The sequence below is a fragment of the Sapajus apella genome, unplaced genomic scaffold (assembly GCF_009761245.1).
Source record: "Sapajus apella isolate SASKATOON/1434 unplaced genomic scaffold, GSC_monkey_1.0 scaffold43, whole genome shotgun sequence".
NCBI classification, from domain to species: domain Eukaryota; kingdom Metazoa; phylum Chordata; class Mammalia; order Primates; family Cebidae; genus Sapajus; species Sapajus apella.
The window spans coordinates 6,057,722-6,083,866 of record NW_022436983.1 but is presented as its reverse complement, the minus strand read 5'-3'; the positions used below and the strand labels follow the sequence as shown (position 1 = coordinate 6,083,866).

Below are 26,145 nucleotides of genomic sequence, written 5' to 3'. Positions count from 1 at the left end.
AAGGCCGGGCGCGGTGGCTCAAGCCTGTAATCCCAGCACTGTGGGAGGCCGAGGCGGGTGGATCACGAGGTCAAGAGATCGAGACCATCCTGGTCAACATGGTGAAACCCCGTCTCTACTAAAAATACAAAAAATTAGCTGGGCATGGTGGCACGTGCCTGTAATCCCAGCTACTCAGGAGGCTGAGGCAGGAGAATTGCCTGAACCCAGGAGGCGGAGGTTGCGGTGAGCTGAGATCGCGCCATTGCACTCCAGCCTGGGTAACAAGAGCGAAACTCCGTCTCAAAAAAAAAAAAAAAAAAAGAATTTTTAGAATGGAAGTGACAGAAATCTAACTTAAGTTGCTTTGGGCAAAAAGAGGTGGAAGGGGCAGATTTATTGGCTCACATAACTGAAAAGTCCAAAGTAGATTGATATCAGGCATTGCTAGATCCAGAGACTTTAACACTGTCACCAGAATGCCAGCTATGGGGATAGTATGGGTACAGCACCATTCTTTCTGGCATTGGTAGGAAGGATAGCATGACCCTTTCGAGTCCCTTGTTCCTTATGAGGCTATAGCAATGAGGGGGAGGGAGGGAGGGAGGCAGGGAGGGAGGGAGTGGAGGGGAAAGACAGAGAGAGTGAGCAAATACCTGGTAACATGCAGTCATTTCTATGCTCAGAAATTGCTGGTGAAGCTGGACATGGAGGGCTGAAGTTTTTGGTTTCGTTGTTGTTATTGTTGTTTTAAAGACAAAGTCTCACTCTGTCGCCCAGGCTGGAGTGCAGTGGGGTGATCCTGGGCTCCTGTGCTTAGGTGATCCTCCCATTTCAGTCTTCCAAGTAGCTAGGACTATAGATGACGCCACCATACCTGGCTAATTTTATATTTTATTTAATTAACTAATTTATTTTCCAGCTAATTATTATTATTATTATTATTTTGGTAGAGATAGGGTCTCACGATGTGGCCCAGGCTGGCCTCCAACTTCTGGGCTCAAGCAACCCACCTGGGCCTTCCAAAGTGCTGGAATTACAGGTGTGAGCCACCACAGCAGACTGAGTGGTGGGAATTAATAACTATTTTCTTCCAGGCTGCCAAGCTCAGCCCCCCTCTGTTCACCATCAGTCTGGAGATTTACTTCAAGAGCAAAGGTCTACACACCCATGCTGGTTTCCAAAGCACCCCCTAACACACACACATATCATACACTTGCACACACACCTGCATGTCTGCCATAGCTGTGAAGGATCCGATGGGCCTATGCAGGTGGTTTCTGGCTTTCAGAGGAAGTCTAAGGGTCACAGCAGAAGACAGAGGTACTACTGGGGGAGTGGGAGCTAGCAAACTGATGTATGAATTGGGGTAAGCTGGCCGGCTGTGGTGGCTCACAGCAGTAATCACAGCACTTTGGGAGGCCAAGACAAGAGGATTGCTCGAGCTTAGGAGTTCAAGGCCAGCCCAGGCAACATGGCGAAACCCTATCTCCACAAAAAATACAAACAAATACTAAAAATTAGCTGGGTGTGGTGGTGCATGCCTGTAGTCTTAGCTACTCAGGGGGCTGAGGTAGGAGAATCACTTTAGCCTGGGGGGTCAAGGCTGCAGGTGAGACCCTGTCTAAAAAAAAAAAAGAATAGGATGAGTTGACTTATTACAGTTAGGGATTTTGTGGCTGGCAGAAACCTTAGTCTAATCCTTTCATTCTACACAAAGGGAAATCATCCCAGAACAGAGAAGCAACCCGAGCAGAATCCCTGGAGCAGAGCCACGCAGTGCGTCAGCCGCGGGCAGAGATGCGCCTGCCTCCTGCCTCCTGAGTCAGGGTTCCTCTGCTTCCTCCTTCACCTTCCCCCAGGTGCTCAGTGCTCTCATACCACTCTGGCTGCCCAAGACTGGGCTGGAGACTGAGGCCAGAGGGAAACTACAGAAAAATCTTGCAGCTGGAGTCACGTTCTCTGACCAGTCAAACCTTGTATTCTGCACAGCTTCTTCCTTCTGCAGAGAAACTAGTGGTGGTAGCTGATCCATTAGCCAGCCCTTCTAGCCTCTGCTTGTGCATCTGCTCTGCCCAGAGTGCCCTCCCCATCTTCCGTCTTCCTTCTTGTGACTAACTCATTCTTATCCTTCAAAGTCTTAGCCCAGCCCCACCTTCTCCAGCAAGCTCCCTTTTCTGCTGCACACTCCTGCTGTGCTCACAGAGCATCCAGGACTCACTGCCGCTGTATCTGTCACTCACCGTGTCAGCCTGGGGAGCCTGTGATGTGCCTACGTCTCCCCCTGCACTGTAAGCTTCTCAATAGCAGGGACTTTCCTGTCCTTTATGCATCCCCAGCTTCCAGCAGAAACATTAGATTTTCGCCTGCGCAGTCTCATTTTATGCTCACAACAACCCTATGAGGTAGCCATGAGAAAACAAGGAGAGACAGGAGACAACTTGCCCAAGATCACAGAGGTAGCAAGAAATTGATGTGAAATGGAGCCCCAGACTGTGACTTCAGTCTTGGCTGTGGACTACTATGACCCCAGGCTCTTGATGAAAGTTTGTTGAATGACTTAAGGGTCTTATTTTTTTTTCTCTGTGGCCAGATTAAGCACTTAGAGTTGGACGCTGGTGGAGAACCAATACTACTACCACAACAACCTTTACTGAAGGCTTACTATGGGCCAGACACTATGCTTGGCATTTGACATACACTATATTAATTTCCCATTGCTGCTGAACAAAGTCTCACAAGCTTGTTGGCTTAAAAGAACATGATTTTCTTTTCTTCTAATTGCAGACATCAGAAGTCTGAAATCTGTTTCACTGGATTAAAACTAAGGTGTTGGTAGGCCCGTGTTCCTTCCAGAAGCTCTAGGGAAAAATCCATTTCTTTGCCTTTTCCAACTCCTAGAGGGCAACTACATTCCTTGGCTTTCAGTCACTTCCTCTATCTTCAAAGCCAGCAGCGTAGCTTCTTCCTTCCTCTCTGACCTCTATTTCCACCTTTACATTTTTTCCCTTTGACCTTGATCCTCTGCCCTCCCTCTTATAAGGACCCTTGTGATGACATTGAGCCCTCCTGAATAATCCAGGAGAATCTCTCTACTTTGAGATCCTTAACATGACCACACCTGCAAAGTCCTTTTTACCTTGTAAAATAGTATATTCGCAGGTTCTGGGAATTACGATGTGGACATCTTTTGGGGACTATTATTCAGCCTACCAATGAAATCATCAAATTTAATCCTTGCACATTAATGCTACAACAGAGGTGGTATGATTAGCTTCACTGAAGGGACACGGAAAACACATAGCACATGACAGCCCCTCAGTAAATGTTGATGGGGCTGATCTGGTGTGAGAGGTGATTGACATGTCTCCTCCCGGGACAGCAGGCCTTGGAGGGTTTGTCTAGTCCTATGTCTTCCCTCAAGTCTTCTCCCACAATCCCCTTCACTGGGGTTAGGTAGAAACTCTGTCAGAGTGTACGACGCTTAGACACTTAATTGTCCCACCTGGGATCACTGTGTCTCCCCGGTGAGATCACAATCTCCTTCAATGTAAAGACCAACCCTCATGTACTCCTGATTATTTGGCCCTTTCTGCAGTGCCAGGGGCTTTTGCAGACATGATTTTCTTCCTTTTGGTCCTTGCAAGGACTGTCCATTTTGCTGAAGAGCAAAGTGAGGCTCCAGCGAGATGTAGAGTCAGTTTTTGATGGTGCTGGTTGATGAATCCTGCCTTGCTCCCAACCCTTTACATGAGGGGCTCTCTGCACCCTTAGCAGCCTCTCACCAGCTGACTCAGCTCTCCATTTGGATGAATTTTCTTACCTCTTTGACTTCCTCTTAGCCTTTTGATACTCTTCCTGTGGTATGCCCGTGCACACACACACACACACACACACACACACACACACAACTACCCTAGCCCCCAGAACATTTCCAGCACTGGCATCTTTACACAGCCCTTACCCACCCACTCCCATTTTCATTTCATCTGCAAAATGCTCATCTGAGCCACTTTGCATCCTTTCTCCTGCACACACAGTCACCAGACTTGCACATCCCCCACAGTACAGCTCTCAAAGCCTTCACAGATGACCGGGGATTCATCTAAGCTTGCCTTTTGTAGAAACACATTGTGATCACCCTGGCAGAGATTATAAGCTTCAGGTCTGGAATCAGACTGCCTGGGGTTGGAATCTGGGCTTTATCATATGCCAGCTGTGTGACTTTTGGAAAGTAGATTTATTCATGAGCGCCATTTTCTGGTCTGAAATGAGGAATATAATGGTACTTTTCCCACTTGAGGGGCAGATGCTATTTTTTAGGCAAGATTTGCTTGGAGGTCCCAGTTTCTTATTGCTGCCCTTCTCTGCCATAGCCCTTCTCTCCTCCTAGACAGCACCACTCCTCCACCCTGCTACTTGTTGGCACAGATTCTCTGGAAGGGGAGTGACATTGGTCATATATGCTTTAGGGGGGTATTTAAGCTGCTGTGACTCTTTCCAGGACCATTTCTCTTCAGAGCCTCATTTCGAATCACACACAGGAGGCCCAGATCACCTGCTAATGAGAATTAGTTCATGGGTGATCAGATGAAGGAGGCATTGGGGCAGGGGAACTCCGAATATCTCTGGCATCCCAGCAAACAGAAAACCATCTTTCCAGCCATCCTTCTGTTTCTATCCAGTGTTGGCTTGGAGGTGTTGACACCTGGAAGAGACACATATAAGGCATTCCTGGATGACTTCGTCATCGCTGGGCCCTGTCTCTCAAAATTCCAGTGAAATCTGCTGTTCCCTTTCCGTGGTGAAAGAAGGGTCAGCATTCCAGAAGTTCCTGGTCATACCCAGGCTTTTAATGCATTGCCACTGGGGAATCAGCATCCCGTTACTGTAAGGGTTATGGGATTGGGGGTTGTGAGAGCATAGGGAAAGGTCTCGGAGATCTCTTGTCCCTGCTCCATGCAGATCTTTCTGGCCTGGAAATTCGGTTGAAGAGAGCAGCTCTTGAGAGTTTGCACAGAGCACCCTCGGGACGATCAGCACCACGGACAGTAGCCAGGGCGCCCCGGGGACCCGCAGCGGGGAGCAGGCGCTGCGCTACGTGCGGACCAGGGAACTCGTGCGGGGCGGGGTGACGCGCTGTGGGTGGCGGGGTGTTGGCCCGGGCTGTTTTCGCTCTGAGTCACCCTGTGAGCCCCGCGCTCACGTCGGGCCTCGGAACGCCGGGGTTCTCCCTGCCTTTTCCAGCAACGGTGGGGTGTGGAGGCAAGACGAAAGCACCAACCTAGGACACCCGGACTTTTGCAGGAAAGGAAGAAGCTGGAGAATGGGACTTGTCAGTGTCTCCAGGGCGCTCCCGCCCCCGGCCCGGCCTAGCCCACTTCTATACAAGGCCTGCTCTGCCGGGTCTCCACCTCCCGCGTGGCAGGCGCAGAGGGGCGCATTTCCGGGCCGTGATCTCAGCGGCCCGGAATGTGGCTGATAAATCAGAGATAACCCTGCGGGGCAGGGCCGGCCGGACACTCAGCTCCAGGATAAAAGTCCACAGTGTCCCGAGGAGCCAGGAGGAGCACCTGGCAGGCTGAGGGAAGGTGGGAAGCAAGCTCAGACGCATCGCAGCAGCAGTCTCTGCCAGTTCCTCCAGAGACATGGATCCCCAGACAGCATCTTCCCGGGCGCTCCTGCTCCTGCTCTTCTTGCACCTGGCTTTCCCTGGAGGTCGTTCCCACCCGTTGAGCAGCACCACTTTGCCCTCGGACTTGGAAACGTCCAGGTTACAGGTGAGAGTGGAGGGCAACTCAGGGGGATTGGACAGCAGCAGTGAAAGGGTCCCCACCTGCTGTCCCAAGAGGCCCTCACCTTCCCTTTGGAATTAGTGATAAAGGAATCAGAAAGTGGAGAGACTGGGTGCCAGGACCCAAGGCAGTCGGTTCACTTGGGCGCCATGAAGGGCTGGTGAGCCCAGGGGTGGGACCCTCAGTCTTGGACTCCCCCATCCATTGCAGGAGCAGCAAGGCCCTTTGCAGGACAAACTCTCGGAGCTGCAGGCAGAGCAGACATCCCTGGAGCTTCTCCAGCAGAGCCCTCATCCCACAGCTGTCTGGAAGTCCCGGGAGGCAGCCACAGAGGGCATCTTTGGGCTCCGCAAACTGGTCCTCTCCACCCTGCGGGGACCACGAAGCCTCAAGCCAATGCGAGACACTGGCTGCTTTGGGAGGAGGATGGACCGGATCAGCTTCTCCAGTGGCCTGGGCTGTAAAAGTGAGCACTCCCTGCCATCCCTCCTGCCTGCCCCCATTCCAGTGTGTGACGCTGTTAGAGTCACTTCGGGGTTTGTTGTCTCTGGGAACCACACTCTTTGAGAAAAGGACACCTGGACATCACTTCCTCTTGCTGACAGCCTGGAGGGCCAAGGGTTGCCTTTGTGGAGTTAGTAAATGTGGGCCTCATTCATTACCACGCCCGCAATACCTTCTCCCCACCTCCTACCTCTCTTATCAAAGGGGCAGAATCTCCCTTGGGGTCTGTTTATCATTTGGCAGCCTCTCAGTGGTGCAGAAAAAGAACCAAATATTTCCTCCTGGTTTCCTCTAAACTGTCTATAGTCTCAAAGGCAGAGAGCAGGATCACCAGAGTGATGATAATCCCCGATTTACAGATGAGGAAACTGAGGCTCAGAGAGTTGGATTAAGCCTCAAACGTCTGATGACTAAAAAGGGTGGCAGGTGGCACACAGTGAGGGAAGCTCAGCCCCTGCTTCTGTCTCTCACCATGACCATCATCACCTTCTCTCTTTCCTCGACAGGGCTGAGGTGGCAGTAAGAGGAAGTCCTGGCTGCAGCTACTGGCTTCTGATTCCACAAAGGGCTCTTTCCTCAACCCTGTGACCACCTTTGAAGTGACTCCTATTTATTTTTATGTAGTTATGTATTTATTTGACTGTTTTATATAAGATGGTTTCTTAACTTTGAGCACAAAATTTCCATGGTGAAATAAAGTCAACATTATAAGCTTTATCTTTTGAAACTGATTTGTCTCAGTGCATTAAAACTAATCCCTCATTTCAAAGAAACCAACCAAACAAAAACCACAAAGCCCTGTGATCTCAAGCCATCTTCATGGTTGGATGTGGACATGGCCCCAGTAGTGGCAGACTTTCTTTTCTTTCAGGGTTTTTAATGTTCTGAAATGTTCATAAATATTGCAAACACTTGAGGCACTTGGGAGAAATGGCTTTTCAAAGCAGGACAGCTTCTTCCTGGGCGTGCAATGGCCCTGACGTATTTGAGCAAATTGAGGGCAGGTGCCCAGTCATTTTCTCCACACATCTTTGCTCTGCCTGGAATCCCACCACTAAAGCACTCTCCCTGGGGATTATTGCTTTCGGGTCTCAGCTAAAATATCAGCGATTGGGGGCAGTGTGTGCGTGTGTCTCTGTGTGTGGCTCATCTGCATTCCTCTATGGGGGTGAGCCCTCCATCCTGCCCCAAACCTCAGCTTTAAACTCCAATTCTTGGTGTCATCCTGCAAAGGAGCCTTCAAAACTCCAACCCACAAAGTCAGAAGGTCTGGCGATTGGCCCAGCTTTCCAGGGTGCCCCTCCTCTGGGGCTGTATCAGCTCTTCTTCTCTTTGCCTTAACCAGCTGGGGGTCCATCTCCTCTTATGGGTCCCCTTCCCACACACCCTGCAGTCCATGCTTCCCCCTGTGCTGAGTTCCTCTGCTTTCAGATTCCTGGGATGGGTCTCATGCCGTTCCCTTTATCACAATGCCATTTATAATTCCAGCTCGGCTGAGGGGTAAGGCACCATGAGGTCCAGTATTATTATGCCCATTTTCCAAATGGGAAAACAGAGACCCAGGAAAAGCAAGCATCCTACCCAAGAGCACGCAGCCACTAAGTGCTGGTGCTGGGGACTGAGCAGAGATCCAGGTCACTCTTGAGCCTGTGCTCTCTGACTCTTCAGCCCCACACTCGTGGCCTCGAACTTCACTCTCAAGTCCTTTCTGATGTTCTCATTGGATGTTTCTTTGAATGAAAGAGAACTAGAGGGTGGGTTTTTGTGTTATTTATCATTTTAACTCAGTGTGCAACTGAGGATTTATGCATAGCTAATGACATAAATTAAGATTGTTTAGACCGGGCGTGGTGGCTCATGCCTGTAATCCCAGCACTTTGGGAGGCTGAGGCCAGTGGATCACTTGAGGTCAGGAGTTCGAGTCCAGCCTCCTGAACATGGTGAAACACTGTCTCTACTAAAAGTACAAAAATTAGCTGGGCGTGGTGCTGTGTGCCAGTAATACCAGCTACTTGAGAGTTTGAAGCAAGAGAATCAGTTGAATCTGGGAGGCAGAGCTTGCAGTGAGCTGAGATTATGCCATTGCACTCCAGACTGGGTGGTAAGAGTGAAACTTCATCATCTCAAAAAAAAAATTGTTCAACAATGAGGTTTTAGGCCAAACACAGTGGCTCACACTATAATCCCAGCACTTTGGGAGGCTGAGGTAGAAGGATGGCTTGAACCCAGGAGTTCAAGACCAGTCTGGGCAACATAGTGGGACCCCATATCTTCAAAAAATGAAAATGAAAAAAAAATTATCTGGGCATGGTGGTGCATGCCTGTGGTCCCAGGTACTCAGGACGCTGAGGTGGGAGGATCGCTTAAGCCTAGAAGCAGGGAGGCTACAGGGAGCTGTGATTGTGCCACTGTATTCCAGTTTGGGTGACAGAGAGAGACCCGGTCTCAGAAAACAAACAGAAAAGAGAATAAAATAAATAAAACTGAGGTTTTAGGGGCAGCTTATTTTTTCACCAACTGTGAGTCATGTCTAATTTTTCGCCAACTGTGAGTCATGTCTAATGACCCGGGGAAAGCAATGAATAATTAGAATAGTTAATATTCATAAAGTCCTCATTCATGTACCAGGCATAGTCAGATAGTCCTTACAAAAACTCCTTTTTTTTTTTTTTTTTTTTTTTTTTTTGACAGGTCACACTCTGTCACCCAGGCTAAAGTGCAGTGGTGCAATCTTGGCTCACTGCAACCTTTGACTCCTGGGTTCAAGCAATTCTCCCACCTCAACTTCCGGAGTAGCTGGGAGTACAGGTGTGTACCACCACGCCCAGCTAATTTTTGTGTTTTTTATAGAGATGGGTTTTCACCATGTTGGCCAGGCTGGTCTCGAACTCCTGGCCTCAAGTGATCTGCCTGCCTTGGCCTCCCAAAGTGCTGGGATTACAGGTGTGTGCCACTGTACCCGACCTCTTGTTATTTTAATCTTTCCAGAAAGATGTGTCGGTGAATGCAGAACAAGGAGATCTAGTCCCCGGCTTCAGAGATAGAAGAAGCTTCAACAGAGCATGAACTGGCTTTTTCAGGTCTCTAGCACTGAGGTCACCGATGTCAGGACTGCGTTGGTCCTGAATGCTTCATCTCATGTGAGCGATTTTGCACCTGGGACAGTCTCAAGGAATGCTGAGCCCCTCTCCCTTCCTCTTATGGCTGCTTTGCCCCTTCTGAGAATGATTTGTGGCAAGGAAAAAAACTGCATTTCTCTTCCTGCAGAGCTGGGTCTCAACCAAGTCATGAACTTGGTCATTTGTCTTTGTTCATGTTGTAGCTCTCAGCCTCTCTCTAGGATTTTTCATCTACTGCCTTAGCTTAAATAATCAATCTTATTCCACCAAGTGATCCATTTCTCCCTTGGATCTGGAGCCTGCCCCGTACAGCTCCTCAGAGCGTTTCTAGAACCAAACTCAGCATCTGCCCTCAGATGCTGGTCCCCACTCTCCTGCCTCTAGCTCCCCCGTCTCTGCCTCGGCAGAGGCCCATAGCCCCTGACCTTACTGCTTCAACACACATCATTCCTTTCATCCAGCAGCACCACACTTTTCTGCCTAAGGACTCTCTCTGGCAGCCGAAGCCCACTCAGCTCCTTGGGGTCGGCAGGAAGTGCAGTGCCCAACCAACATCTGGCAGGAGTCAGCATTTTTTCTTTTTCTTTTTTTAATAGATACAGAGTCTTGCTCTGTCACCAAGGGTGGAGTGCAATGGCATGATCATAGTTCATCACCACAACCTCAAAATCCTGGGCTCAAGCTATCCTCCCACATCAGCCTTCCAAGTAGCAGGGATTACAGTAGCATGCTGCTGTGTCTGGCTAATTAAAAGAAATTATTTTTCTGTAGAGATGGAGTCCCACTACATTTCCAAGGCTGATCTTGAACACATGGCCTCAAGCAATCCTCCCACCTTAGCCTCCCAAAGTGCTGGGATTACAGGTGTGAGCCCCTGCACCTGGCCAGGAGTTGGCATTTAAAGGCCCAGCTTGTGCCTGGTGCATCAGCTCACGCCCTGTAATCCCAGCACTTTGGGAGGCTGAGGTGGGAGGATCCATTGAGTTCAGATGTTCGAGATCGGCCTGGGCAACACAGAGAGACCTCGTCTCTACTAAAAATCAAAGAAAAAAATTTAGCCAGGTGTGGTGGTGAACATCTGTAGTACCAGTTACTCAGCAGGCTGAGGTGGGAGGATCACTTCAGCCTGGGAAGTCAAGGCTGCAGTGGGCTGAAATTGCCACTTCACTCCAGCCTGGGTGACAGAGCAAGATCCTGTCTCAAAAAAAAAAAAAATATGATAAAATAAGTTTAAAAAATGAAAGTAATAATAATAAAATAAAACAGAGCCCCATCTCCCTCGAATCACAGGCTGCACGTGTCTTATACCTGTTCTGGATTCTCTGTGGGAGGAGGATTAAGTACCTCTTTTTTTTTTTTTTTTTAAGACGGGGTTTCACCCTGTTGGTCAGGCTGGTCTTGAACTCCTGACCTCAGGTGATCTGCCCATCTTGGCCTCCAGAGTGCTTGGATTATAAGCGTGAACCACCACGCCCGGCCAGGATTAAGTCCCTGTTGACCGAGGTGGTCACTTCTACTTTTTTGTTGATGCACCACTCCCAACCTGGTCTCCACCATCACGTGGCCATCTTCCCTCTCTGTGTCTCTCCTCCTCCTCCTACAAGGACCTATAAGGTAGTGACCTCTACTTTTCCTGCGTCACTTCCCCACTCTCCACTGACATTTCCTGGGATTGTCTCCAAGATCGGTCACTAATACTGGAATCCTTGTCTCCGGTTCAAGAGAACGTAATCTAAAACACTCCCAAGTAAGTCCGCCTTCCTGCAGGGCCCCGCCCTTGACGAATGGAGGCCTTGGAATCTTCCTTGATTCTGTTCTCTGGCTGGACCACCCAAAGCAGGCACTATGCCCACCGCCTCCTACCTCATAGCATCTCCTGCACCCCATCCTTCCCTTCCTGGGTTTGGCCCTCACCACTTCTGCCCACGTTGCAGCACCAGATTCCTGACTGGCCTCCCCACTCCAGGCTTCCCGCTCTGGCTCTTTCTGCCTCAGGGGAGAGAGAAGAGCCCACTTCCTTCTCAGAGCGTAGCTCTGCCTCCTTGCAAGGGCCTGGGGAGGAAAAGTGCAGTGATGGGCACTCAGATAGCTATGGAGGAGGGCAAACTCATTGATTCAGTCATTCAGAAAATATTTTCTTTTTTTCTTTTGCAGAGGGAGTCTCACTCACTCTGTTGCCCAGGCTGGAGTACAGTGGTGCGATCTCGGCTCATTGCAAACTCCACCTCCTGGGTTCAAGCGATTCTTCTGTCTCAGCCTCCCAAGTAGCTGAGATTACAGGCATGCATCACCATGCTTGGCTAATTTTTGTGTTTTTAGTAGAGATAGGGTTTCTCCATGTTGGCTAGGCTGGTCTCGAACTCCTGGCCTCAAGTGAGAGTGTGAGTGGGACCCAGAGATTCACTTTTTTTTTTTTTTTTTTTTTTTTGAGATAGATTCTTGGAGTCTCACTCTGTCACCCAGGCTGGAGTGCAGTGGCACAATCTCAGCTCACTGCAACCTCCGTCTCTCAGGTTCAAGTGATTCTCCTGCCTTAGCCTCCTGAGTAGCTGGGACTAGAGGCACCTGCCACCATGTCCAGCTACTTTTTGTGTTTTTAGTAGAGACAGGGTTTCACCATATTGGCCAGGCTGGTCTTGAACTCCTGACCTTGTGATCTGCCCACCTCAGCCTCCCAAAATGCTGGGATTACAGGTGTGAGCCACCATGACTGGCCCCAAGACTCACTTCTAAGGGACACAGAGCAGCACGGCATGAAGAATGGGATGTCACTTCTGAGATTAGGTTACAAAGATACTGTGGCTTCTTCATAACTTCTCTCTCTTTCTCTATGGACCTAATAGAAGGCAGTTGCTTCTCCATGGAGAGATCCATGTGGCAAGAAACTGATGTTGGCATCAGCCACCAGCCAGTGAGGACTTGCGGCGTCTGCCAACAGCTGCAGGAGTGAGCTTGAAAGCACATCCTCCCCCAGCCAAGCCTTGAGACAGCTGCAGCCCCAGCCAATGCCTTAACTGCCCAGCGGTCCCAGGCCAAGTAGGGCCAGATCCCTGATCCACAGAGCACAGAGACGATGAGGGAATAGACGCGCGTTGTGTGAAGTTGCTAAGGTTTGGGGTGACTTGGTTTTTGTTTTGTTTTTTGAACTCCTGGGCTCAAGAGATTTTCCTGCTCAGCCTCCCAAAGTGCTAGTGTTACAGGTGTGAGCCACCATGCACGGCTTTTGTTTTTCTGAGACAGGTTTTCACTCTGTCACCCGGGCTAGAGTGCAGTGGCTTGGTCATGGCTCACTGCAGCCTCAGCCTCTTGGGCTTGGGTGATCCTCCCCGCTCAGCGTCCAGGGTAGCTGGGGCAATAGGCATGCACCACCACACCCAGCTAATTTTTTGTATTTTTAGGAGACATAGGGTTTTGCCAAGTTGCTCAGGGTAGTCTTGAACTCCTGGGCTCAAGTGATGCTCCCGCTTCGGCCTCCCAAAGTGTTGGAATGACAGGCCTGAGCCACAGTGCTGAGTCTGGGGTGACTTGTTACTCAGCAGTAGTTTACTAAAACATTCTCACTCTTTTCCCCTTCACTCTTGCTTCCTTTGAATAGGAACCCCCACAAAACTTCAGCAAGTGAACTTTTGCCTTGGGCTTTGTTTTCTGGGGAAACTGTCCCCAAGATTCAGCCCCTAGTGATCTCCATATTATACCAAAGAAACAAAATATCATTTTCAAAGTCAGCAGTGATCATCCCTAAGTATTCACCAATTTCTCCCAACTGGGGCTTCTGCTTTGGACCATCTGGGTCTCAGAGGACCATGCCATGAATGCATTGGGGTTGTCGTGTCAGCTCTGCACACCGGTGACACTGCACACTGTGGGGCTCCCTGCCGCAGCCCACAGCATCCCCCTGGAGAATCATGAAGCCAAACTCTGGGCCAGAAGCTGGTAACACCCAGATTCTGAATTCTCCCATTCATTTGCAGTGCTCCACCCATCATATGACTAAGATGACATCTTTCCAGTGATAAGGAAATAAAGGGCTTTTGAGTTTTCAGTCAGTGGGAGAGGTGGGGATGGGGGTGGGCCTGGCTTTCTGTGCCTGTTACTTTTCTTCTCTCTCACTCCCACAAGCTGCTTCTAACCACCTTATTAAATACTAGATCCCCCCCACACTCATCCCCCGAGGCTGAGCGGGAGCATGGAAATGAAGAGAAATTTTACATCAAGCCGCTTTCTGGTTTGCGCTTTAATAAGATCTGGGGTAACAAGTGCCATTGAGGATGTTTGTGTTTTCGCGGGGCTCTGATAGTGCAGGAGATGATGGCTCTATTCAAAGCCCTCAGGGCAGCACAACTGAATATCCATTTCCTCCCTGCACCCTGCAAAAAAGCCTGGCTAATAGAGACTCAACAGACGACACTCACGTCCCACTGCAGGTTCACTCTGCAAAAGGACAAGTGATTTTAATAAAAGGAGGTGGGCAAATTCTGGAATTCTCTTTCTAGAACCCTGGATGGGACTTCCGCTTCTCCTTGGGCTACCTGCAGACTTCAGCAGTGGCTCAGGACAGAGGAGCAGCATCGCCACGGAAGTCCCTGCTCATATCAAAGGCCTATCTCAAAGGGCATCTCCAGGAGACAGGCAGCATGACGCACGCAGCACCAGCATGCGTTTCCCCCACTGAGGGTGCCCGCTGGATCCTCTTTGCTAATAATAACCCTGCCAACCGAGCAATTAAGCTGTGAGCACATTCCAGGGACTCGTCAGGATATGAGAGGTTTTTGCCCCGCAAGCTCCTACTTAGAATTGCACCCATTTCAGGCTGGGTGCAGTGGCTCCCTCCTATAATCCCAGCACTTTGAAAGGCAAAGGCAGGAGGATTACTTGAGCCCAAGAGTTCGAAACCAGCCTGGGCAACATAGCAAGACCCTATCTTTATTAAAAAAAAAAAAAAAAAAAAGAGTTGCACCCATATCAGATTTCAATTTGAGCTTGGCTGACCCAAATCAATCGCCAAATCTGTGTCTGTTACTTTTCTTCTCTCTCACTCCTACAGGCTGCTTCTAACCATGCCGTGAAATATTAGATCCCCCTGAACACACATCCCCCAAGGCTAGCCAAAGAGGGTCCCTTTTGTCTTGTCTTAGAATAATATTACCCTGGATGCCTCTTGTGACCTCTGGCCACTTGCTGCCCTGATTTCCAACTTTATGGCTGCACGACACCCTGACCACCTAGTCAATCATGAGGTCAGCACAGCTCGGGACAGATCTGGCCAGGACAGAGCTGGTCACTCAACACACATTTTCTGAGCTTCCAAAGAGTGGATTAAAACACATTCGCTGTAGAGATAGATCAGAAGAGCAGCCGAACACACACAGACTTGGTAAGCACACAAAAAGCTATAATCCCAGGGACACAGGGAAGGTGAAGGACCTCCCTTGGAGCACCTGAAAGATAGGGAATGAGGGTTTAATTGGGGAATGCAGCTAAGAGGTGAGGAGGCTGTACTCTATGTGAAACAGACTAAGATACGGACATCAATGTCAGACCTGGAGTTAGTCCTGGTTCTGCCACTTAGGCACTTAGTGGCCTTGGGCAAGTGGCATAGCCTCTCAGGCTCAGTTCTGTGTCTTTGTAAGTAAGGACAATGATATCTACTGCCTGGGGATGGTGATCAAAATAAAATCATTTCCAAAAGCTCTCAGCTGTGTGCCGGGCATGCTATAAGCAATCAATAACGACAACTATCATGGCCATCTTGCAGGGACTCAGCACTGCACACTTGATGCGTGTTCACACGTTCTCAGCTCACCTGGGCTCCCCAACAACCCTGCAAGGTAGGCAGGGAAGGTTTCTACTTTATTTATTTATATTTTTTGAGACCAAGTCTCACTCTGTTGCCCAGGCTGGAGTGCAGTGGCGCCATCTTGGTTCGCTACAACCTCTGCTTCCCACAGTCAAGCCATTCTTGTACCTCAGCCTCCTTAGTAGTTGGGATTACAGGCACGTGCCACAAAATCCAATGGATTTTTATATTTTTAGTAGAGACAGAGTTTTGTCATGTTGGCCAGGCTGGTCTCGAACTCCTGGCCTCGGGTGATCTACCCACCTTGGCCTCCCAAAGTGCTTGGATTATAGGCATGAGCCACTGCGCCCAGCCGGTTTTTACATTCTTTCTCATGTTACACACAAGGAAAATAAGGCCATGAAGATGTATGCAACTGGTTTGTTTTGGGCTACAGTGCAGGTCTCTTGACCCTTCAAATTTAGTGTTTTCCCCCAGTATACGTTGTATTGAATGATAAGGGCTAACACTGAGTTCAGTGCTTAGCAAACAGGGCATTCATTAGACATAGATGGACTTGGCCCAGCACGGTGGTTCACTCCTGTAATCCCAGCACTTTGGGAGGCTGAGGCTGGTGGATCATGAGGTCAAGAGATTGAGACTGCCCTGGCCATCATGGTGAAACCCCATCTCTACTAAAAATACAAAAATTAGCTGGGCATGGTGGTACATGCCTGTAGTCCCAGCTACTCAGAAGGCTGAGGCAGGAGAATCGCTTGAACCCGAGAGGCAGAGGTTGCAATGAGCCGAGATCATGCCACTGCACTCCAGCCTGGTGACAGTGAGACTCTGTCTCAAAAAAAAAAAAAAAAAAACAACCTAAAAACAAAAAACAAACACCATAGACAGACTCGCTGCCTGTTATTTCTCTTTTAGGGGTCAGGGAGATTGTGACCTTGGTGGCTCAGTCACTTGCCTAGCCTCAGGGAATGAGGTGGAGGGCATTGAGGGAAACTGACTATATCTCCTTCATTCCCACCTCTCTCCCTTCATTGACCAAGTGGCAATGGGCACAAGTCCAGGAAGGGCAGGGGGCCGTTACAAGTCTGAGTATCTATAAACTGCAAGAGATGAAATGAAATTGGCTGCGTTCTCAAAGCCTATCCCCTCAGCATGTTGGAGGAGGGTCACAGGGGACGTGGAGGAGGAGGAGCTTTAGAGAGAGGATGCTTGTGCCCCCCGGCTTTTCTTGATATTTCTGTTTGGGGGTTGAATTCTTGGGAGCTTCATCACATTTGGTTCTTGGCTGACTTCATATTCTAACAAATAACTCCCTTTCACCTGACCATGTAGAGGAACGGACAGCCAGGGATGAGGGCAGCCTTGTTTTAGGCCACGTGGCAGATGAGGCAGGTGTGAGGCCAGCTTGAGCATCTGGACCCATTTGTCTTGGGCTGCTGGCTGCTTGCCATTTTCTCCTCTCCACCCTTATTTGGAGGCCCTGACAGCTGAGCCACAGACAAGCCTGGGGGAGCTGGGCACCAGCCAAATGTCACCCTCTGTTTCCCTGCATGGGTACCAGTGTCGAAGAGAAAGAATCCTGAGGCGTGGCGGTGAGATAACCAAGGACTCTTTTTTGCTCTTCCCACACCTTTGAAGTGGGAGCCTCTTGAGTCAAATCAGCAAGAATTCGGCTCTTGCAGCGGAGGGTCTGGGGGGCTGTTGGGGCTGCCCAAGGCAGAGGGGCTGTGACAAGCCCTGTGGGATGATAACTTTAAAAGGGCATCTCCTGCTGGCTTCTCACTCAGCTGCTTTATCGCTGCAAGTGACAGAATGGGGAGGGTTCTGTCTCTCCTGCGTGCTTGAAGAGTGGGGAGGACTATAAAAAGAGGAGGCGCTGGGCAGTTCGGAGACAGGGACGGACGTAGGCCAAGAGAGGGGAAACAGAGGGGAACCAGAGGGGAGAGACAGCAGCAAGCAGTGGATCGCTCCTTGACTACACCAGCATGGGCTCCTTCTCCACTGTCACCGTGAGCTTCCTCCTCTTCCTGGCATTCCAGCTTCCAGGTCAGACCAGAGCTAACCCCGTGTACAATGCCGTGTCCAATGCAGACCTGATGGATTTCAAGGTAGGGCCAGGAAAGTGGGTGCAGTCTGGGGCTAGGGGGCTTTTGGTGCTGTTCTCGTTCATCTTGTCTCCAAGTCAATGAGGCTTGTCCCTTTCCTTGTATTTTCCTTGTGTAAAGAATTTGCTGGACCATTTGGAAGAAAAGATGCCTTTAGAAGATGAGGTCGTGCCCCCACAAGTGCTCAGTGAGCAGAACGAAGAAGCAGGGGCTGCCCTCAGCCCCCTCCCTGAGGTACCTCCCTGGACTGGGGATGTCAGCCCAGCCCAGAGAGATGGGGGTGCCCTCGGGCGGGTCCCCTGGGACTCCTCCGATCGATCTGCTCTCCTAAAAAGCAAGCTGAGGGCTTTGCTTGCTGCCCCGCGGAGCCTGCGGAGATCCAGCTGCTTTGGGGGCAGGATGGACAGAATTGGAGCCCAGAGCGGACTGGGTTGTAACAGCTTCCGGGTAAGAGGAACTGGGGATGGAAATGGGATGGGACGAACACTATTGGGAGACACCTTTAGCAGGAATTATTCCCTCTGAACTTTCTGCCCCAACACCGTGAGTGCCCCATAGGTATCAGGACACACCATCTATCATCCTCAGCTACAGTCTGCTGAGAAAATGCTAAAAAAAAAAATAAAGTGACTGCCACTAGCGCTGGGAAATTAAAATATTCATAGGTCCAAGTTATCTTTGCGTGGCTGATTAGCAGTTCATGTTCCTCTCCAGAACTGCAAGATCCCGAAGGGCTTAAGTGACATTTACTCTGCTGAGTAACTTGCTTATCAATTCATGAAGCTCAGAGAGTCATCAGGCTGAAATGGGGGCTGGTGGGAAGGTGGTCAGTAATCAAGCTCAGAGGGTGGGCACACTCATACATGAAGCTGACTTTTCCAGTACAGCCAGGTCACCAGGCCAGATATGTCTGTGTTCTCTTTGTAGTACCGAAGATAACAGCCAGGGAGGACAAGACGGCAAGAGACTCTTGTCCCCTGGGGTCTCTCCTGCAACTTCGTGTCATCTCATTGCCCTGGAGTTGTGATCATCCCATCCAAGCTGCAGCTTCCTGTCAACACTTCTCATATTTTATGCTAACTGTAGATGAAGTGGTTTGATTGTGGCTTCCTCGCCTCTCCCACACCATGCATTAAATTTTAAGGTATAACCTCACCTATTACTGAAAGTGGTTTGGAAGTGAATAAATTTCAGCACCATGGACAGAAGACAGATGCCCGCATTGGTGTGGTTTCTTCCGTCTCCAGGGAGAGTTCAGCTTGATTTTCCTTGTCATTTTACTCTTTGTTAGAGAAAAACAAATGATCAATTTTTCTTCTTCATTTCTCCCTCTTTTTTTGTGGGTCGTTGGGGAGGCCTCAAATTCCACCCCCAGTGGTTTTTGGTGACAGGGGTTTTTGCTGTTTTTAGAGGAGGACATTCAGAAAATGAGAGTATTTAGATTCTCTCTGATACGTTTCAAGCGAGATGCTACAGTGAAGGTAATGGTACTTTTTAGTTTTGAAAAGAGTAGGCAGAGTGTTGAGTTTAAAAGCTGAGCAGGCCGGGCATGGTGGCTCACTCCTGTAATCCCAGCATTTTGGGAGGCCAAGATGGGCAAATCACTTGAGCCCAGGAGTTTAAGACCAGCCTGAGCAATAGAGTGAGACCCCTTCTCTACAAAAAAAAAAAAAAAAAAAAAAATTAAAAAATTAGCCAGGCGTGGTGATGTGCACCTGTAGTTCCAGCTATTTGGGAGGCCGAGGTGGGAGGATGGCTTGAGCCTAGGAGGTGGAGGCTGCAGTGAGCTGGTATCATGCCACTGCACTCTAGCCTGGGTGACAGAATGAGACTTGTTTCAAAAATATAATAAAAACTGAGCCCAGTGAAGACAGGTTTGCCATGCAGACAAACTCTGAGTTTATGTGCCTTCGGTGTGCTAACAAGTATTTAGAAAATAGCCATAGTCTTTGACTAATTCGGGTCCAAAGGGCCTGGGCTTGTATTTTACTAAGATAAGAGCCACTGGAGAAGATGCAGGCTTTTTCTATCTGCTCCTGAAAAGGGTATTGTTCTGAGCACAAAAAACCAGGGTTGAAGTTCACCTTAAACAGAGTGACCTGTCTTCCCACCTGTTACCCCATGGACCCCACCCTCCTTATCAGATTCTACGGCACTCCAACACCCCACACCCACACGTGCCCTTGTGCCCTTATTTCTCCTGTTCCTTTCACCTGGGTTTCCTTCCTCTGGTCCTCCCGAGGACATTGTACTCATTCCTTAAGGCTCATGTGAGCACCACTTCTTCCCTGATACCTCATGCCCAGTAACAATGAGTCTCTTCACAGGCAGCATTTCACATGCAACAGTAATAATAGCACACAACATGAGCTGCCAGTGTGCAATCGCTTGTGTCTACGTCCCTAGGCTGCAAGCTCTTTGAGGGCAAATGCCCCTTTGTCACTCTGAGTTGATGTCCCCTAAATGTTGGTCAAATTGCCTTGGTCTTGTCCAGAAATTGGGAAAAGAGGAAACGAAGTGGCAACTTGCTCCTTGCAGAGGAAAGTGGGAGGTTCCCAGTGAACTGCTGGGAGGGGGTGGAGGTGGGGGGAAAGCTTCTAACCACTTCCAGTCAAAATGTTCCCTATCTGGGCTTTACACACTGAAGGGCAGAAACCGGGAGGCAGACAGAGAATGACAAGGATGAAGCTAAGAGTGACAGGAGACAGCGCTGGCCCAAACCTGGCTCCAGAGGTCTGGTACGGTATTATCGGTGTTATGAGTTGCCAGCAGGGGAAGTAGCAGCTGGGCCCATTCCCAAGGCGTCTCCATAACACAGGGAGTTCTCATCGAATAGAAATGACAAATACACAGGCCCCCAGGAGTTCCAGAACACTTGGGGCTAGATGCAGGGCCTGAATTGACTGCAACTGTTTCTGTCCCTGATGGAATGATGATTCGAAGCAGATCAGACGGAGACAGAGGCCCTGCTTCTTGCAAAACCAAAAGCAAGCAACCAAAATGCAATGGCAGATGGCAGTGACAGAAGCTGGCCACAGGTCTTTACCTCTCCAGACCCATCACCAGTTTCACTTCTTCTGGTTGGACATCAGGGCATCTGCTTGTGGGGAAAATTCCTAATAGAATAGAATGGATTCCCCATCTGCTGCTCCAGGACGCTGTTGCTAGCAGGAGGAGATGGTTTCTAGAGGACAGGATGGGAAAGGGTGCTCATCAGGGAGAAACAGATATTGCTGACTTCTACTAAGACCCACAGGATGAAATCCGTTCTTATTAAGGTCGCTGCTTGGTACAGAGAAATGGACTTCCGTGGATGAAGAGCCCTGCTGGGCAGCCGCATAGGGAGAGCTCTGAGACTATAAAACCACATCCTAGTGTAATTTTCACACATCAGAAACAGGGGGAATGAAATAAAAACCAAGTACCCCTTGAAAGAAAGAGCAGCATAGAGACAAAAGGCTAAAGGAGACAGAAGACATTTTATTCTGACATGTTACGGTTACAATGAGAACTCCCAAGTTCCAAAGGTTCAAATAAAAATAGCATTTTACAAATTAAAAAAAATACAATTTATATACATAGTGGAATTAGCTCACATCATACAAACCAACAGTGCAAACAGAAAAAGGAAGCTGCGACAGTGGCAATAGCCAAGGTCCGCAGAGCCGTGGGGCAATACTGCACGTCAATACTGCGGGGCTGGAGAGGCCTTCCTGTCACCCAGGGTCATGTCAGTGCATAATTCTGCATCACAAATGTCATACAGAGGGCTGGGTCCAGAAAGTATCCCTTCCAGCTGGGAACTGTTAATCAGGGTCATGAGCAAATCATCCCACGGCACAAGGTCCCACAGCCAGGGCCGGGGACCCCTCAGTCCCGCTCCCCAATCATCTCGCCTAGGAGCCACGAGACGCCGAGCTGCAGACGAACACACAAACCACCACCTCTAGCCACCCGCAGGATCCCCATCCAAGGATCTGTTTGACTGAGGCGCCTTAGCACTCGGTAGTGGGGCTGCTAATGGGTGAGATGCTGAAAGGCTGGTTTCTAATGGACAGAAATGGAAGGAGCGAGGCTTACAGTTTACTGTCACGAGTGGAGAAGTTGTTGTCTTTGGACTTATCTGGAAAGGGCAGATGCAGAGAGGAGAACAGGAAACCATGTGCCTTTGCATGGGGCCTGGGTTTGGGGCCTCCTTGGCGGCCGTCCAGTCAGTTTAGGGGAGGGAGGCATTTGCATTCTACTGTCTATCTCTGGACTAAACTCATGGGAACAAAATATCTGGTGACTTAAACACAACAGGATGGGCACGAGGGATGAATTCCAACAACATTCACCGGGTCAGCCTCGAGGCAAGCGGCTGCTGATCCGGCCCTCCAGAGGTCAGGGTCCTCCTGCAGGGCGTTAGCTCTGCCAACTCTAGGAAGGGGCGGGGAGAGGGGATGAAGTGTCTGTGACAGTTGATCACACCATTCTCTTGACTTGGACAATTGGCTTCCTTTTTAGTAAAATGAAGAAATAACGTGATCAAGCTCTGAACACTGCCATAAAACAGTGGCAGCTGGCCGAACACATTTAAATAAGAATTGCCTTTTTGGTCCTTGTGATGTCCTATACTATTTCCTGGGAGTATCATACCCCATTTCACATGTCAGGTGCATTCTGGAAGGCAGAAACATTTAGAAGTCAAAGTAATTTTGGTCAAAGAGATAAGAAAATGGGGAAAACGGAAAGGGCCACAGTCAGTTGGAAAAGAACTCGAAGCAGCCCCCTCTCTGGAGTGGAATTATTCCCCAGAGTGTGCTGAGTGCAAGACCTGGACTGGTAGAGAAAGGACTGATGCCCACCCCAGGGTGAAAGGTAGCCTTGGCCAAGGAGGTTGCCCAGGGCTGGGCCCGAGAGAGCTGTGCTGCCAGGGCCAGGCGCCGGGGCCCGTGGGCAACCTCAACGTTTAAAAAAAAAAACTAAACGTAAATGAAGGCCATCTTGAGCCAAAGCACGTCTGCCCCAGGGATGCCGGCTGGGACTGAGATGGCATGTAGAAGGTAGGGGAAGATAGGCACAAATGCCCAATGCCCAGATGCTCACTTTGGGTGCCTAGTCAGAGGGGGCTGGCCAGCCTGGAGAAGAATGACAACACTGAACAACAGGGCTGGTTCCCATGCTTCATGTGAAACTCCCGGGCACGTGCTGGCAGGAAGAACCTCCCCACGCACCCTCCCTGCGGCGTGGGAGACTCTCCTGAAGGGCTTGTTTATGTAAGCTTGGGATGGCTAGTGCAGGGAGGAGAGAGGTGTTTGTGAGGTTCGGACACCCTCTTCCTCGAATAGGCCATCCGCTTTATCATAGCACGTACCTTTTAGCGGTCACTGGCTCAGAAGTGCTTCCTTTCTATCAATGGTACCATTCCCCAGAGTTCAGTAAAGCTGTTTCATCTAGGAGTGCCCTGCTTTTAGCTAACTTTGGTGGGTGATGCCAAGATTCTCCGGGCTCTGGCTGCTCCATCATGAAGATGGAGATCAAAACTTAAGGAAATGAAAAGGATCAGGATAGAAACATGTTACTCGGAGACCAGGAAAAATCTGCAAATGGAGATAAAGGGGTAATGTTAAGAACTAGGGTAGATGTAAATCTGATCGTAACATCAGATATATCACCCAGAGGTTATGAGTGTGATTTTAATGCTTTGTGTTTCTGGTGGGTGGTGGTTCTAAGGAGAGTCAAACCACAGGGGCAAGACAGGAGCCTCTGCTCACACCCAGGAAGCAGAACCTTTCCCTTAAAACAAACCAGCAAAGATATGGAGTTAGGAATCCTGAATAAGGGATGGCCTCTCTGGAATGCGGAGAATTTTCTCAGCGCTCGATTCCTAAATCTGGCATCAACTGAATGCTGTAACTGGTGTCTCCCCGGCTTTTGCCTTGGCCAAGTCCCTCTCACACATTTAAGGCAACAGCCGGGATCTCGAGGAAGGTAGCAAAGACGGCCAGGAACACCGCTCGGAGTGCAGCCCACGGTCCGCCTGATTCCACCTCTGGTTCCAGCTTGGTGGGGCCAGGGGTGGGTCTGTGCCAACACTAGAAGGTAGGAACATGGGGAGCAGGAAGCAGGAAGATCCTTGCTGGGGAAGTCAGAAAAGTCCAAGCTCTGATGGTTCAAAACCACCCCCAGGACCTCTGACCAGCAAGGTGTCCAATGACTCCAGGTTTTCTGAGAGAGTGGGTGACTGGGAATCTTCCATGCCCTGAACAGCCCCAGCCAGCTGTGCCAGCCGGAGTGAGCATGAGCTGCCTCCTCAGGCAGCCCCAGGAGACGGTGGGCTGGCCCATCAGATGGTCTGGTAGTGCTGCCTCAGCCTGGCCTGCAGAAATTCATAGGTCAGGTTGTGCCGTGTGATGATCCCCACGATCTAGGGCAAGGAGAAGAAGGCCCAAGTCACCTGCAGGGTATAACCCGCTCTGAGAACAGGAGTGACAGGGGCCACCCTGTTAGTTTGTCACAGAATGTGGCGGGACAGCGGACCAGGCCTGGACAGTGCGGGGCCAGACACAGCTTGACTGGGATAAACAGATAATGAGGGCTCACACACTGGAGGCCAAGGGGACAAGGTTAGCTCCAAACAGGGCCTGGGCCAGCTACCATCTCAACTAAAATGTCCTTCCACAGGGCACGTGCTCAGCGCTCAGCTCCCACCATGACCAGCCTGCTGCAGACAGGCAATGGAAGGGGGTTTGAAGTCTCCTGAGATTATGACCCCTGCCACGCCTCATACTCACGACCTTGTAAAGTGACCTATGAGAGTCACTGTGACAGTAATTTGGTTAAGTGGTTCCCACGTGTCACTGTTGTTGGGAACCCCAAATCCACGTCATAAATGATGTTAGGACTCTGTCAGTGTGGTTGGCAATTACATTTCAAAGGACACATAAAACCTGTGTAAGAGCACACTACAGATGCCAGGATCAGGCTGCACAGAAAAAAGACTGAGACAGGGCGTGGTGCCTCACGCTGTAATCCCAGCACTTTGGGAGGCCGAGGCAGGTGAATCACTTGAGCTCTGGAGTTCAAGACCAGCCTGGGCAACATGGTGAAACACCATCTCTACCATAAATACAAAAATTAGCTGGGCATAGTGGCGCACACCTGTGGTCCCAGCTACTCAGGAGGCTGAGGTGGGAGGACTGCTTGAACCTGGGAGGTCGAGGCTGCAGTGAGCTGAGATCGTGCCACTGCACTCCAGCCTGGGCGACAGAGCGAGACTCTGTCTCAAAACAACAACAGCCACAACAACAAAAGACTGAGAGGGTAGCTTTGAAAAGTTACCACGGCGACCCACAGGGTAGGGACGACGGTTTGGTTTCCGCTTGTTTTTTGCTTATAAGTGTTTTTGTATTTTCCTACAGTGAAATAATATTTGTGTAATAAGAAAACAAATTTCTAAAAAGAAAAAAGCAAAGTTTGCAGCAATAATTACTAAGTGTTTGATCTTTGTAAAGCGCAAAGTACTTTGCTTGAAATACTCTCATCTAATGCGCGAATCCCCACACAGGTGGAGAACCAAAGAACATGTGGTCTGGAGTGAAGAACATTTCAGGAGGAAGACACAGACCCGTGGAGGTGGGGCTCTGGCTGGAAAGGACAGCCAGGAGGACGCGGTGCCATCTGCTGGCAGGCAGGAGAAAGGGTCCCAAGCGCACAGAAGCCAAGAGGCGCTCCAAGCCACAGTGTACGGCCAAACTCTCCCCTCCCGATGGGATGCCTTCACTACTGGTGAGAAGCCTGGATGCACAAAGAGCGTCTGGCTGGGGTATCCTTTCTTGAAGGTGGGGGCAGGCCCCGGGCCACTCACCTCTCCCACAGCGTTCACCACGGGCAGGTGGCGCAGGCCCATGGTTCTGAACAGGTTGAAGACTTGGGAGACGTGGGTGTTGGGTGAGATGGTGAAAGGCGAAGGGTTCATGTATGGGGTGACATCCTGCAAAGAGACCACACGCGTGTCATCGGCTGCCTGAGACGCCAACAGCATGAAGGGGCAGCTCTGCGTGGGACAGGCCCAGGGGGCCCTTCTCACCACGATCATGCGGGGGTTGAGCAGCGTGAGGTCCAGGTCGTGGATGTCGGGGTACCGCGGGTAGTCCTCGGCCATCTCGGCATAGGAGAGGCGCGGCTGGCTGGCACTCTGCAATTCCAACCAAGACACTGTCATGCTCGGGCAGCAACGGCCAGCAGGGTCAGCCCGGAGCCCCTCCCTTGGTGCCTGCATCTGCCCAGCCCGGGCCCGAGGGAGGCGGGGCAGCAGCAGACACTCCAGTCAGAGCTCTCCAGTCACGCCCAGTCCGTGGCCAGGTCCTAGCTGTCACACTGTGGGCAAGTCCCCTATCTCTCTGTACTCCCTTCCTTCCTTCATGAGATGCAAATGGGTTACCTGGAAGTTTAAGTAAGAAAAGTGCTAAGTGGCTGGGGCGGGGTGGTGAATGCATCCCCCCTCAAAAGGTATGGCCAAGTCCTAAGCCCTAGTACCTATGAATGCAACCTTTCCAGAAACAGGGCATCTGGAGATGTGATAGAGCTCAGATGAGCCCATGCTGGATTAGGGTGGGCCCCAAATCCAGTGATTTGGGGAAAGGAGAGAAGATTGGTGTGACAACAGAGGTGAGGATGGGGGCTGCTTTCAGTCAGGAGCACCAAGGACTGCAGGCAACTCCCGTGAATCAGGAAGGGGTGAGGGCGGCTCCTCTCCCAGAGCCCAGAGAGCGCTGCCCTGGTGACACCTAAACTTTGTACTTCTGGTCTTGAACCATGAAGGAACAGACTGCTGCTGTTTCTTGCCACCCGGCTGTGGCGAC

General features: G+C 50.2%; 3 protein-coding genes across 4 annotated transcripts in view; 2 read left to right on the top strand and 1 right to left on the bottom strand.

The window, feature by feature from the left end:
• Positions 1–5,507: 5,507 nt before the first annotated feature.
• Positions 5,508–7,005, top strand: NPPB (natriuretic peptide B). Its single transcript, XM_032300424.1, has 3 exons — positions 5,508–5,759; positions 5,985–6,240; positions 6,785–7,005. The coding sequence occupies exons 1-3, from the start codon at positions 5,628–5,630 to the stop codon at positions 6,799–6,801; spliced, it is 405 nt and encodes a 134-aa protein (XP_032156315.1). The 5' UTR covers positions 5,508–5,627; the 3' UTR covers positions 6,802–7,005.
• A 9,785-nt stretch (positions 7,006–16,790) lies between these two features.
• Positions 16,791–18,511, top strand: NPPA (natriuretic peptide A). Its single transcript, XM_032300423.1, has 3 exons — positions 16,791–17,302; positions 17,420–17,746; positions 18,227–18,511. Exons 1-3 carry the CDS (start codon positions 17,180–17,182, stop codon positions 18,236–18,238), a joined length of 462 nt encoding a protein of 153 aa, XP_032156314.1. The 5' UTR covers positions 16,791–17,179; the 3' UTR covers positions 18,239–18,511.
• Positions 18,512–20,759: 2,248 nt separating this feature from the next.
• CLCN6 (chloride voltage-gated channel 6) overlaps positions 20,760–26,145 on the bottom strand; it is a 40,358-nt gene continuing 34,972 nt past the window's right edge. For both annotated transcript variants that reach the window (XR_004275828.1, XM_032300416.1), the window contains exons 21-23: positions 25,371–25,478; positions 25,149–25,274; positions 20,760–23,708 (exon numbers count right to left, since the gene is read on the bottom strand). Coding sequence is in view for 1 of the 2 variants with exons in the window: in XM_032300416.1 (XP_032156307.1) it covers positions 23,628–23,708; positions 25,149–25,274; positions 25,371–25,478 (315 nt within the window). In the remaining variant the exon portion in view is untranslated. The remainder of the gene's footprint in view (positions 23,709–25,148; positions 25,275–25,370; positions 25,479–26,145) is intronic.

Excerpts from the sequence above, each read along its gene's own strand:
- NPPB (XM_032300424.1), top strand. The coding sequence starts at position 5,628 with ATGGATCCCCAGACAGCATCTTCCCGGGCGCTCCTGCTCCTGCTCTTC. Across the intron at positions 5,760-5,984 it reads TGGAAACGTCCAGGTTACAG|GAGCAGCAAGGCCCTTTGCA; the intron begins GTGAGAGTGGAG and ends CATCCATTGCAG.
- NPPA (XM_032300423.1), top strand. The coding sequence starts at position 17,180 with ATGGGCTCCTTCTCCACTGTCACCGTGAGCTTCCTCCTCTTCCTGGCA. Across the intron at positions 17,303-17,419 it reads CAGACCTGATGGATTTCAAG|AATTTGCTGGACCATTTGGA; the intron begins GTAGGGCCAGGA and ends CCTTGTGTAAAG.